Genomic DNA, 12,225 nt, shown 5'->3' with positions numbered 1-12,225 from the left:
CCAATTCCCATTTTCCATACTAAACGAAGTTATTTAGTAAACTTACTACTCTTTAATGGGGGATGGGAGGGAGGGGCTGTCCGGCGGGAATGGGGTTAGGGTGTCAAAAGCGCATCCCCCTGCGGGATAAGTCGGCTCTGGCCTCCTGGATCTGGCTCTGCAGCTCCCGGGCGGCATCCTCGCAGTCGTGAAAAGTGGCCACGCGATAGCCCACAGTGCCCAGTGCATAGCAGCCAGCAGACACCAGCAAGTAGGCAGGCAGTGGCCACAGGACCTCCCGGCAGGACGAAGGCAGCTCCAGGCCTAGGGCCCCCATGGTCAGGGCCGCCCAGGCGGAGCCCAAGAGCACAAGTGCCCAAAGCCACTGTGCTAATTTCGTCATGGTCGCTGCGGGAAGAGAAACCAGAGCTGGAGATCTTTCCACCTCGCGACCCCTACTCCATGTGAGACCCATCTGCCCTTCTCCCTCACCAGCCCCTCCGTCTCATGCTTAGGGCCGCGCCGCCGTCGCTCTCACCCTCCGCCCTGTCCACTCGGCCATCAACCTACACGTACCTCTGCCAAGTGTTTCCCGGGTCTGCGCGGCTCTGACGTCAGCGTGCGGTGCGGAACTCTCCTAGGTTTGCGCTCCGCCTTTCCGCTGCCTTCTGGGAGTTGAAGTCCTCGTTGTGGCGCCTGGAGGGCTCGCACCGCCGCGTTTCCCTCCGTTGAATTCTGCAGTCTCTGCTCTGCAAACTGCGTCTTGGGTCCCGAGGGGCTTCGGTGCTTCTTTTCTCTTCTCTCCTTCGGTGGCATGCAGAAAGCCACCCTTAAACCTTGCAATATGGTTCTCCTTAAACTTCACATATGCACATAAATCCCATTCGTTCGTTCATTTATTCATTCATTTGTTCTTACGTTAATGAGCACCATAATAAAATTTAGAGAAATAAAGATATCAAGACACTCGGCCGCTTCTGGGGTGGAGGGGGAAAAGGAAGTCAGGAAAAGGGAAGCATTGACAACTTATCCTGCTTTAAAATAGGTGTTAAAACAAAGATTGTCTTTTTTCTTTTTCTATAGTACTTTATTTTCCTCACGATGACGTGTTGCTAAGGCCTAATGTTCTCACATGAGAGTAGAAAAACAAAATCTGTCATCTCTTGAAGAATTGAGAATTGTGTACAAAAACCTTATATAAATTAAAAGGATGGCTAAATTTACAGGTGGAAATGCAAACTGATTTCCAACTCAAGGTAGGTAACAACACAGGTGTTCTGGCAGGAAAAATCAGCTAAGAAAGGAAAATGGGTCCTGACGCTGAGACCCTCCCAACCCCTTCAGACCAGCAGGACAGAAATGACAACTGGTTCAAGACGTGTGCCAGCCTCTAGAGAAACCCTAGAATAGGCAGCTCCCTCATGTTAATACCCGACACACATCAGGAACCATGGTTCTGTGGATTCTCATCAAGCCACTGGATTTCTCTTGCAGAAGCATGTTCTTGTTCAGGCCACCAAGTGACCGAAAGCATGTGCAGGTGTTTGAATCAAAGGTATGTACAGGGTATTAAATATACACCAAGAGAACAGTTAGCTTGAATACAAGGTCAAAATCGGCAACCAGGTGTATAATCCAGTGCTGAAATCAGACACAAACTTGAAAGACAATTTCTTTTTGAAGGCTTATCCCAGTTTCATAAGATCAGCATGAGATGTGTACATTTGCCACGGCAAACTTAGACCTGATCAACTCATGCAGCAAATGCTATGGGGCCTGCCCACAGTCCTTTTAGAAGCATTTGTGGTGGATGATAGAGGGGCCCGACTTGTCTACTCCTGTTTGCTGATCTACATCTGCTGGAAGGTGGACAGCGAGGCCAGGAGAGAGCTGCCGATCCACACCAAGTACGTAAGCTCCAGTGGGGCAATGATCTTTCTCTTCATCCTGCTGTGAGGCAGGGCTGTGATCCCCTTCTGCATCCTGTTGGCGATGCCTGGATACATGGTGGTCCCACCAAACATCACTGCGTTGGTATACAGTTCCTTTTGGATGTCGACATCACACTTCATAATGGAGTTAAATGTTGTCTGGCAGATACCGCAGACTCCATACCTAGAAAGGAAGGCTGGAAGAGCGTCTCTGGACACTGGAACCCCTAGTTGCCAACGGTGATCACCTGCCTATCAGGCAGCTCTTAACTCTTCTGCAGGGAGGAGGAGGACGAGGTGGTAGCCATCTCCTGTTTGAAGTCCAGGGTGGCAGAGCAGAGTTCTTCCTTGACGTCCCCCACAATTCCCTGCTCAGAGACAGCGGTGAAGCTGTAGCCTCACTCCACGAGGATCTTCGTGAGGCAGTCTGCCAGGTCCTGGCCCGCCAGGTTCAGACACAGGATGGCATGGGGGAGGGCATAGCCCTTGTATATGGGCACAGTGTGGGTGACCCCATCCCTAGAGTCCATAACAATACCAGCGGTGACCAGAGGTGTACAGGGACAGCACAGCCTGGGTGGCGATGTACATGGCAGGAGCGCTGAAGCTCTCAAACATAATCTGAATCAAAATAAACTTTACAAAACCATGATCTGAGTCATCTTCTCGCGGTTGGCCTTGGTGTTCAAGGGGGCCCCAGTCAGCAGGACTGGGTGCTCCTTGCAGGCCACAGCTTGTTGTAGGTGTGGTGCCAGATTTTCTCCATGTCATCCCAGTAGGTGACTATGCCGTGCTCAATGGGTCAGGGTCAAAATGCCATGCTTGATCTGGGCCTCATCACTTACATAGGCGTTTTTCTTCCCCATGCCCACCATGACACCCCTGTGTCAGGGGTACCCCAGGGATGGCAATGGGGAACCTGGCCCAGGGGGCATCATCCCCAACAAAGCCAGCTTTGCACAGGCCAGAGCTCGTCATGTCGATGACCAGCACGGTGATCTCTTCTTTCATGGCCACCTGAGAGTGTGCGAAGGAGCAGAGAGCAGAGCAGCAAGAGAATGAGGGGTGCGAGCCGGCTGCTGTGAGAAGGTTGTCGTATTTTTAATTATTATTTTTTTATCCTCACCTGAGGACTTTTTTTCCCATTGCTTTTAAGAGAGAGGAGGAGGGGGGCATAAACATCAATGTGGGAGAGAAGCATCGACTGGGTTGCCTTCTCATATGCGCCCCAACTAGAAATCGATCTGGCAACCTGGGTATGTGCCCGGAGCAGGAATGGAACCCGTGACCTTTTGGTCCATGGGATGATGTACCAACAAACTGAGCCACACCAGCCAAGGCAGGTTGTCATATTTTTAAAAAGAAACGAGGGGAGAAACCAGGTAGCTTGGAGCCAGGAGAAGAAGAGCTCCAGAAGAATGTCTTTAAGGGAAAAAATTGTGGGACCAAGGAATTACCTGATGTGCTTAAGGAATTGAGAGAAGGTATATACATCTTTCAGAGAGGTTGGGGGATGAATTCATGTTAGGTATATAGAAAACCAAGTAAAAGAGAAGGTCATGCAATTACCAACTTTAGGGAAAACAACGAGTTATAAAAGGAAAGAGAACTGACAAAAAGCCTGCCTGATAAAGACCTGTACAAACATAACTGTATGTTGAACAGTTAGGTTTATTAACTTGCTGCTGTAAGAAAGAATACAAAACAGAAAAACTGTATGGAGCAGGCTGATCAAAGGAAAAAACAGGGTCATTATAGAATATGGGAAATGTAGAATTTAGGTAATATTTAAATAAAGCAGTGCTTTGATAGGTTCAAGGTCAGGATGGATATAAGTAAGGGAATCAACAGCAACCGTGGCTGAGAAGCAGACTGAGGGTCCACTTGGAAACTATAAGATTAAGATAATTAACTTCAGATAATTATATAATAGATAATTACATGATTAAGATAAATCTACTGTTGTGTCCAAAACCCCATTATCTGAAGTTTTGCATATAGGTTGGAATTCAAGAATGCTTCTTTGTGGCAAAGTAATCCTCATGGCTCAGACCCCCCCACCCCACCCCGCAAGAGTGGGATGTTCCATTCTCACTGACTGATTTCAAATAGCAAGGTCTGTGACTGGTTTTAAGAGGGTGAAGTTTCCTCAGCTTCATGTCCCTTATGTTAATGAAAACAGTTTTTACAGATTTAGTCTTAGTACACACACTACATAGCTCAGCAGTGAAGGATATTTTCACAGACATAATAATGTAAACACTGAGTATTGATTTAACCAAAAGTTGGAATATATTTTAATTGAGAAGATAGGGTGGGGAGCGCGTTAGGAGAGTCAGGATTAAAGATCACTATATCCTCATCTTCTATGGCAGACGGTAAATTGATTATATCTAAAATATAAAGAAGAAATAATAATATAAGCATATTATTTAGAAATATAGAGGCAAGTGCCAAAAGAAGAGCTAAGAAACTTGAGAGTGATTTATGCAGGAGTGTGTGTAGGGGTAGGAGAGTATAGCAGGGACAGTTATTTTTTATGCCATGTAGAACTAGTTGGCTTTTTAAACTATGCAAATTTCTTTGTTAAAGTAAGAATTAAGACAGAATATAAACATTTTTAAAAACATACTATATGAACGCCAAAGCCCCACTCCCAGTCCCTTCCTCATGCCCTCTTAAATCCTGCTGGTCGCTTACCCAAGACCTCACTGGTCACAATGACTTTTGGCACAGATCAGGGGCTAGGCATCAACTTTGCAGAAACTCTATTTTATTAACCCACAGTAGACCTGGCTGTGAATGATTGACACTCCCCATAAAATTTTGGGGGGAAAGACAGGGAGAAGTGCTACAACACATAAAGACAGATAATAAATTGTAATGTAATAATAATCAGAATAAACATTCACCTGACATTGCCATGTTTAATATTCACAACATGCTGCAGAATATACTTTCATACTCTCATTATGAGTGAGGAAACCAGAACAGAGAGATAGACAGTAAAAGACAAGTAACTTGCCCAAGGTCATGCAGATAGTAATCAGCAGAGCTGCCCCATCAGCTCAAAGCTATGCATTTAGTAATTTCACCCTCCTGGGTCACTGGTCCAGGAATGGGCAGATAGAAATCACTAGAGCAGCTGCTGTTCATTGATTGATTACTCCGTGTCAGGTGCTGTAATAAGTACTTTATGTGCATTATCTCATTCCATCTTCACAGCCATTATATGAATTAGGTGCTATTATTTTTTTTAATTAGGTGTTATTATTATCTCCATTTCACAAATGAGGGAACTGAGGCACACCCCAAATAATCTGACTTCAGAGCCTGCAAAGTTTGCCACTACAATATATACCTTTTTCCCAAGATCAATGGAACAGAATAAAACATTAAAAAATAGAGCAAACATTTACCAGGTTAGCATATGCTAGAAATGGCATCTCAAGCAAGTGAGGTAAGATTAATTGTTTGAAAACCTTTTGCAACTAGCTTACCATTTGCAAAAGTAAATTAAGTTAGGTTTCAACCTCACACCTTATACCAAAATTAATTCCCAGTGGGTTAAAAAAAATTAATGTGAAAAGTGAAACCCTATATGTGCCATAAGAATATGTGAATATATATTTCTGTAGCTCAGGCATCATGTCCTCCAAGCAGCCTTCCTGGGTTTTGACCCTGTCTTACAGGATTAGTCACCATCTTCCTCCTCTGAGCCACCGCTGCTTCTCTTATAGATGGCATGTACTGTGTTGGGTTGTAGGGTTTTTGTTTGCCTGCTGGGTCTGCCCAGGACCATTGTATCTCCAGGAATAAGGACAGTGTGGAAAACCCAACAGGCCTTCTATAAATGTAAGATGAAAGACAGAGGGAAGGATAGGCTAGCATTTAATGGCCTCCAGGGAAACTAACCCAGCTTTCCTGGTCCCAGGAAATATAACTGCTCCGGAGACTATCCCCTGCCAGGCCCAGGGTTTTGGGCCTCGGATAGCATGGGACAAAAGCCAGAAGGTCCTGGTAGTCTAACTCCGTGCTGTCAGTCTTTTTGCAGAGCATCACCCTTCTGCTGCCACAGCAGGACACAATACATGTGGTTATAGCAGGGTATGAGAGGCAGCGCAGCACGGGGCTTAAACATTTCAGCTTTTAGAGACCAGTTGCGCAGAGCTTGGGTCCTGGTTCTTTCCTTTACTTAGCTATGTGATCTTGGGCAAGTAACTTAACTTCTTTAAGACTCAGTTTTCTCAGCTGTACAATGGAGTCAATAATTGATCCTCTCAAGGATTGCACTCAAGATTAAAGGAGATAATGTAGGTAAGGTACTTAAACCAACCTGTGACATTTGGAAAGCACATAATGGGTGTTAGCCACTCTTGTTGTTCTTGTGAATGACTGTCATTAGTTACATCTCAGGGCTGAGGATGCACCTTAGCTGCTGGAAGCACTTCCCCAGCCTCCTTCCCAAACTATGTTGAGGTGAGTTACTTCTGCAGATGGATACGCTCACGTTCGTTGGGCTTTTCTGTTTTTGTGAGCTTTGGTTTCAAAGGGAGACAAATTCCAACCTGAGAGTCTTCATTCTAAAGTGCATGGAACGGCCGTAGCAGGGTGGCTAAATCGGTGGGGACATTGTCCCTGCACACCAAAATGTCACTAGTTCAACTCCGGTCAGGGCACATGCCTCAGTCACAGGTTTGATCCCCAGCTGGGACACATGCAGGAGGCAACCAATCGATGTTTCTCTCTCTCTCTCAATAAATAAATCCTCAGGTGAGAATTAAAATAAATAAATAAAAATAAAGTACATGAGTGAAGGGGGAATATGCAAAATTACACATAACACAGAGGAGAGAATTGACTGGGGGTTGGGGGGAAACCTTCCCCCCCGCCCACAGAAGCCCTTACACTAGAGTTGATCCTGGAAAGATGAGTAAGAGTTGTTCAGGTGCTGGGGGGGGGGGGGGGGGCGTGGTATGTGAGGCCAGGGAAAGTCTGAACAAAGGCACAGAGGCATGAGAATCCATGGTGAGTAATCCTCTGTGGCTGTTTCTGGGACAAAGACAACTTCCTGGGGAGTGGCAGGAGAAGAGGCTAGAAAAGCAGGCCAGGCTATTAATGACCCCTTAAAAGTACTTGTGTCGGGGGGTAGGATTGGTCCCTCAGGTCAGTGGCTTCATACCTTAGAGGAGTGGGCGGCCCCCACGTGTGCCTGTGTGTATCATGTCAGGCAGCGGAGCTTTCTGTGTGCCCACGGGTGCCAAGGTGATTACTGGTTCTTGGCAAAGGTTCCAGATGGTCAGGCTGTGTTGACACCATCCCTGTCCTCAGGGCACCCACAGTTCCACTGGGGAGACTGGATGGACACACATGTAATCAACAAGAACACGTACTTAAAAAATTACAGGCAGGCTTTAGGAGGAAATGGTGTATCAGAGATCCTGTTGCTGATTGGAGAAGAGGCTGGGTAAGGCAGGGTTTCCTAGAGAAGGTAAGCTAGAGGAGACCAAGGTGGGACAAGAAGATAGCCTGAGGAAGGAGGGACCAGGGACAGGCCTGGCAGCTGAGAGAAGCATTTGACTGATGCTGGGGATTCAGCAATTTGGAACTGGGGCAGGGTGGAAGTTGAATTTTAGCAAAGAGATCCAAGTATGACAGTGCTGAGTTGCTAATGGGGTGAGCAGTAGTGAACAAAACAAATTCCTTGCTTTCAATGAAGTTCTAGGAGACAAACAAAAAACAATCAAATAAATATGTAATATATTGAGTAATGAGACTTCCAGTCAAGATAGAGGCATAGGTAGGCACGCTTTGCCTCCTTGTGCAACCACAGAAAGAATTACAACCAGATTTCAAAACTAATAACACCCAGAACCATCAGAAAATAGAGCTATATGGAAGTTGGACAACCAAGAATTTAAAGAAGCCACATTCATCCAGATGGACAGGAGCGGCAGAGTCATAGAGATGGGCAGAAAGGCAGTATGGCGGGGAGAGGCAGCAGGATCAGCAGTGGCAGAACGGAAGGTTCCACATTATGCATGAATAAAAATTGGGAGGGGTACCTTGCAAGCGAGTGATCCCCGCCCCAGGCCAGACCACACAGTCCAATGTTCCAGCACCAGGAAGATAGATACCCATTACCTCTGTCTGTAAAAACCAGTGGAGGTTGGGGTGGCAGAAGGAACTGCTGGATTTTCACCACTTAAAGGGCCTGCATGGTCTTAGAACTTCTGCAAAGTCACCCACTCTGGGATTCACCACCAGGGCAGCAGCTGCAAGGGCTCTAGTCACACATGGGAAAGAGGTGAAGTGACTGGAAATGGGGCGAGTGTCAGGTGAATGTCTAGAAGCCAGGTAGTGGCATTGTTCCCACTCTGAGCCCTCCTCACACAACACAAAGTGGGTTGCTCCACCCTGGCAATTACCTAAGCCTCCGTCCCACATAATTCATAGGTGCCTTTTCTACATAGGCCTCACTACTAAGGCAGGGAGTAAAAGCAGCTCTACCTAATACACAGAAACAAACACAGGGAGGCTGCCAAATTGAGGAGACAAAGAAAAAGGGCTCAAACAAAAGAATGGGAAGGAAACTCAGAAAAAGAACTAAGTGAAATGGAGATAGCCAACCTATCAGATGCAGAGTTCAAAACGCTAGTGATCGGGACACTCAGAGAACTTCTTGGGTACAGCAAAAAAAAAAAAGGAAAGGAAGGTTACATTAAGTGAAATAAAGAAAAATCTACAGGGAATCAACAGAAAAGGGAAGGAAGCCAGGATTCAAACCAAAGATTTGGAGCAGAAGGGAGAGATAAACATTCAACCAGAACAGAAAGAAGAAACAAGAATTCAAACAAACAAAGATAAAGCACCTAAATCCAAGAATTGGTGTTTGTCATAGCAGCAGTTTAAACAGTGGTGCTGACAGCAAGCAGATCTTGTCGCCTTTAGGGGCTGTGGCTTTGCCCCTTGAAGTGAATTCAAAGGTTCTACACTCTTGGTGGCAAAAAAAAAAAAAGAAAGAAAAACAAGGATAGGCTTAGGAACCTCTGGGACATATCCAAATGTGCCAACATCTGAATCATATGGATGCAAGAAGGTAAGAGGAAGAGAAAGAAATTGAAAACTTATTTGAAAAAATAATGAAAGAAAACTTCCATAATTTGGTGAAGGAAATAGACATACAAGTCCAGGAATCTCAGAGAGTCCCAAACAAGTTGGACTCAAAGAGGAACACACCAAGATACATCATAATTAAAATGCCAACGGTTAAAGATAAAAAGAGAATCTTAAAAGCAGCAAGAGAAAAGCAAAGAGTTACCTCCAAAGGAGTTCCCGTAAGACTATCAGCTGATTTCTCAAAAGAAACCTTGCAGGCAAGAAGGGACTGGAAAGAAGTATTCAAAATGATTAAAAGCAAGGACTTATAACCTAGATTATTCTATCCAGCAAAGCTATCATTTAGAATGGAAGGGCAGATAAAGTGCTTCCCAGACAACGTAAAACTAAAGGAGTTCATCACCACCAGGCCGTTATTATAGGAAATGTTAAAGGGACTTATCGTATTTTTGCCATGTAAAATGTGCTCCCATGTGTAATGCGCAGCCACATTTTTGGCCCAAACTTTCAGGGAAAAAATCTTTCATTTTAACTTTTTAATTCAATTTTTTATATATTTATATTCAGAAACAAAACTGATGATCATATTTCAGGGTATTGTTTTGTATATGGATATAATTATTGCTTTCTAGAGTTACACTTTAACGTTTAAGCATAAATAAAAGAATTAAAAACATTTATAGATACAGAATTAGTACTACCCATGTATAATGTGCATCCTTATTTTTTCTTCAAATATTTGGGCAAAAATGTGCACATTATACATGGCAAAATATGGTATTTAAGAAAAAGAAGATCAAAGCCACAAACATTAAAAAGGCAATAAATTCACATCTATCAACAACTGAATCTAAACACCAAACAAACAAAAGAAGCAACCATGGTGGGCGGTAGGCAGAGACAAATGTATTTGAAAAAAATAATTAATTAATTAAGAGAAAAAAAGAAGCAACCAGAACAGGAACAAAAGCATAGGTATGGAGATCATTTGGAGGATTGTCAGCTGGGAGGAGGAAAGGGGAGAATGGGGGAAATGGTACAGAGATTAAGAAGCATACTTGGTAGGAACAAAATAGGAGGATGTTAAGAATAGCATAGATGCTCTGGCTGGTGTGGCTCAGTGGCTTGAGCGCTGGCCTGCAAGCTGAAGGTCGCCAGTTCAATTCCCATTCAGGGCACATGCCTGGGTTGCAGACCAGGTCCCCGGTAGGGGGCGCACAAGATGCAACCACTCATTGATGTTTCTCTCCCTGTCTTTCTCCCTCCCTTCGCTTCTCTAAACTAAATAAACCAAACCTTTTAGAAAACAAATAAATCAATCCCACTCAAAAACACTGTTAATCTCTGATAAAACACAAAGAAGGGACTTACCACACAAATGATTTAACTTTTACTATGGAATTTTCAAGTATGTACACAAGTAGAAAGAATCATACAATGAATTTGATATGCCCATTTTCATAGGACTTTACGTTATAAAATAGGGCCCTGTAGCTCTCTGTGAAAGAAAATTTCTAGAAATCCTGTGATCTTGTTAAAAATCATTGATTTGTTCAATCTAAACATTTCAAACATGCCTGTTTTTCCCCATTTTAAAGCATACCTGGACCCTCCGTAGCTGAAGGGAGCTGGACCTCTCTGGATCTTTTGGAGGGCCTGTCCCCAGGAAGCAGTTGCTGAGAACTGATGCCCCAGGTAGAACAGAGCTGGAAGGCAGGGTGCCAGCCTCCCTTTCAGCCCCATCCCAGGCTGCAGAACCTGGGCTGGGAACAGCTGACTCTACTACACTGTGCCGGCGGGCAGGCCTGCAGCAGGTGACGGGGACATCTAACTCCAGGACCGGCTAGGGGGCCTTCCCCTGTCTCCAGAGGAATTCAGTCAAATAGCATCACAGTGTAAACCTCTGTTTGACCAGCTTGTTCTCAATGGTGTCGGCTGTCAGGTGGGATTTGAGATCTTGGCTCTGCCCCGTGAGGACCTTCCAGTCTGCTGGGAGGCGGGCAAAGAATGTATCTGAGGCAAAGCAATAGTGCCAACAATTGTGCCTGCATAGGGTTTGGGTCATTGTTTGCTTAGGAGGTTACTCTGTGGGTGACCCTAAGCCAAGGAGTGTACTCAGGGCAGGGCCTCCAGCTTCCTCTTCTGTTGTGGTTCCCACAGTGCCAAGGGCCTACTGAGCTCACAGTGAATGTCAATGCTAGCTTTTGACTGAAACTTTCCCCTTTGTATCCGCCTCTGTGTCTCTCAGCATCTCTGTCTCTAATGGTCTCTAGCTTGCTCCTGTTTCCCAACATCCTTCCCGACCCCCCGGGGAGCAGAGCTGGCGGGGAGGGGAGCAGTGGGAATGAGACCGTGTCCTGTTCTCACCAAGGACAATAAGGGCCGGAAAGGGCTGGCCTGGCGCAGACTCCCCCTCCCGGCCTGCCCCGAGCTCCTTCACCCGGCCCTGACCCTCTATTGTGCCCTACATGCCAGGCACCCCCCCACGCCAGTTTCCGCACAAGGGGAGTCCAGCCTCTGCGGGGTTCAGCAGCCTCCTTGCCCGTCTCACGTTCACACTGCCTTCTTGTTCATGGTATCACTTCCCGCCCCGAGGAGCGCCCTATGGGCCAGCCTCCCCGTTCATACCCCCTCCCCCCGTATTATTTACTCTTGTTTCCGGAGCAGGCATAGGAGGCATGGGTGTAGGGGCCGCGTGTGAGAGAACAGGAGGCAGGAGGAAACATCTGGCTTCCCTCTGTCCTCCGGGGCTGGGACTGCTCCTCTACCCCGCAGTCCTCCAGTCTCTCAGGGTGGAGCAGAGCCCCAGGAGTCCAAGGGCCAACAGGTTAGCACTTTTGCCCTTCTCACCTTCAGGTCTCCAGAAGCGACGAAACCCTCCCACCCCCTTACTTAATGACAGTGATCAGGTGGCTGGGATATCTTTGCCAGGGTTAATTGGTAGGTCAGGTACAGGCAGCCTACAACTAGGCACCCCAGAGATAGGCTGGGTGGAGGGCTGAGGTTGGCGCCAACCTGCCTTGTAAATGCATTCCCTGAGGAAGGGGTCATTATTTCTGGGCCACCTGCTGTCCCTGGTGCCTACGCAGTGGGTCCCCTGGCACCTGATCTCCAGCTCCTCCCCGACCTTCCTTAGTCTGGCCTCACCCAAGCTCTCATCTTGGGAGGTAAGCTGCTCTCAGATGGCCAGATACCC

At 46.2% G+C, this 12,225-nt stretch overlaps 1 protein-coding gene, 1 non-coding gene and 1 pseudogene across 4 annotated transcripts; 1 reads left to right on the top strand and 2 right to left on the bottom strand.

The window, feature by feature from the left end:
- Positions 1–29: 29 nt before the first annotated feature.
- Positions 30–714, bottom strand: DPM3 (dolichyl-phosphate mannosyltransferase subunit 3, regulatory). Of its 3 annotated transcripts, none has more exons than XM_054563040.1 (2): positions 556–714; positions 30–387 (listed from the first exon to the last, which is right to left on the bottom strand). In XM_054563040.1, the coding sequence occupies exon 2, from the start codon at positions 380–382 to the stop codon at positions 104–106; it is 279 nt and encodes a 92-aa protein (XP_054419015.1). In that variant the 5' UTR covers positions 383–387; positions 556–714; the 3' UTR covers positions 30–103. The 3 variants fall into 3 exon arrangements, with proteins under 3 accessions (XP_054419015.1, XP_054419017.1, XP_054419018.1); XM_054563042.1 differs by having other exon boundaries at positions 518–566; XM_054563043.1 differs by lacking the exon at positions 556–714 and adding an exon at positions 472–545.
- A 1,056-nt stretch (positions 715–1,770) lies between these two features.
- On the bottom strand, positions 1,771–2,927 carry LOC129062326 (actin, cytoplasmic 2-like; annotated as a pseudogene).
- A 5,848-nt stretch (positions 2,928–8,775) lies between these two features.
- LOC129062493 (small nucleolar RNA SNORA68) lies at positions 8,776–8,907 on the top strand. Its single transcript, XR_008528284.1, has one exon. It is a non-coding gene; the product is annotated as a small nucleolar RNA SNORA68 (small nucleolar RNA).
- The last annotated feature ends 3,318 nt before the right edge of the window (positions 8,908–12,225 follow it).

The sequence above is a fragment of the Pteronotus mesoamericanus genome, unplaced genomic scaffold, assembly GCF_021234165.1.
Source record: "Pteronotus mesoamericanus isolate MK-2021 breed Mesoamerican mustached bat unplaced genomic scaffold, CSHL_Meso_final scaffold_705, whole genome shotgun sequence".
In the NCBI taxonomy this organism is placed as follows: Eukaryota; Metazoa; Chordata; class Mammalia; order Chiroptera; family Mormoopidae; genus Pteronotus; species Pteronotus mesoamericanus.
Note: the sequence above shows the minus strand (reverse complement) of the source record. Positions and strands in the feature narration are given on the sequence as shown.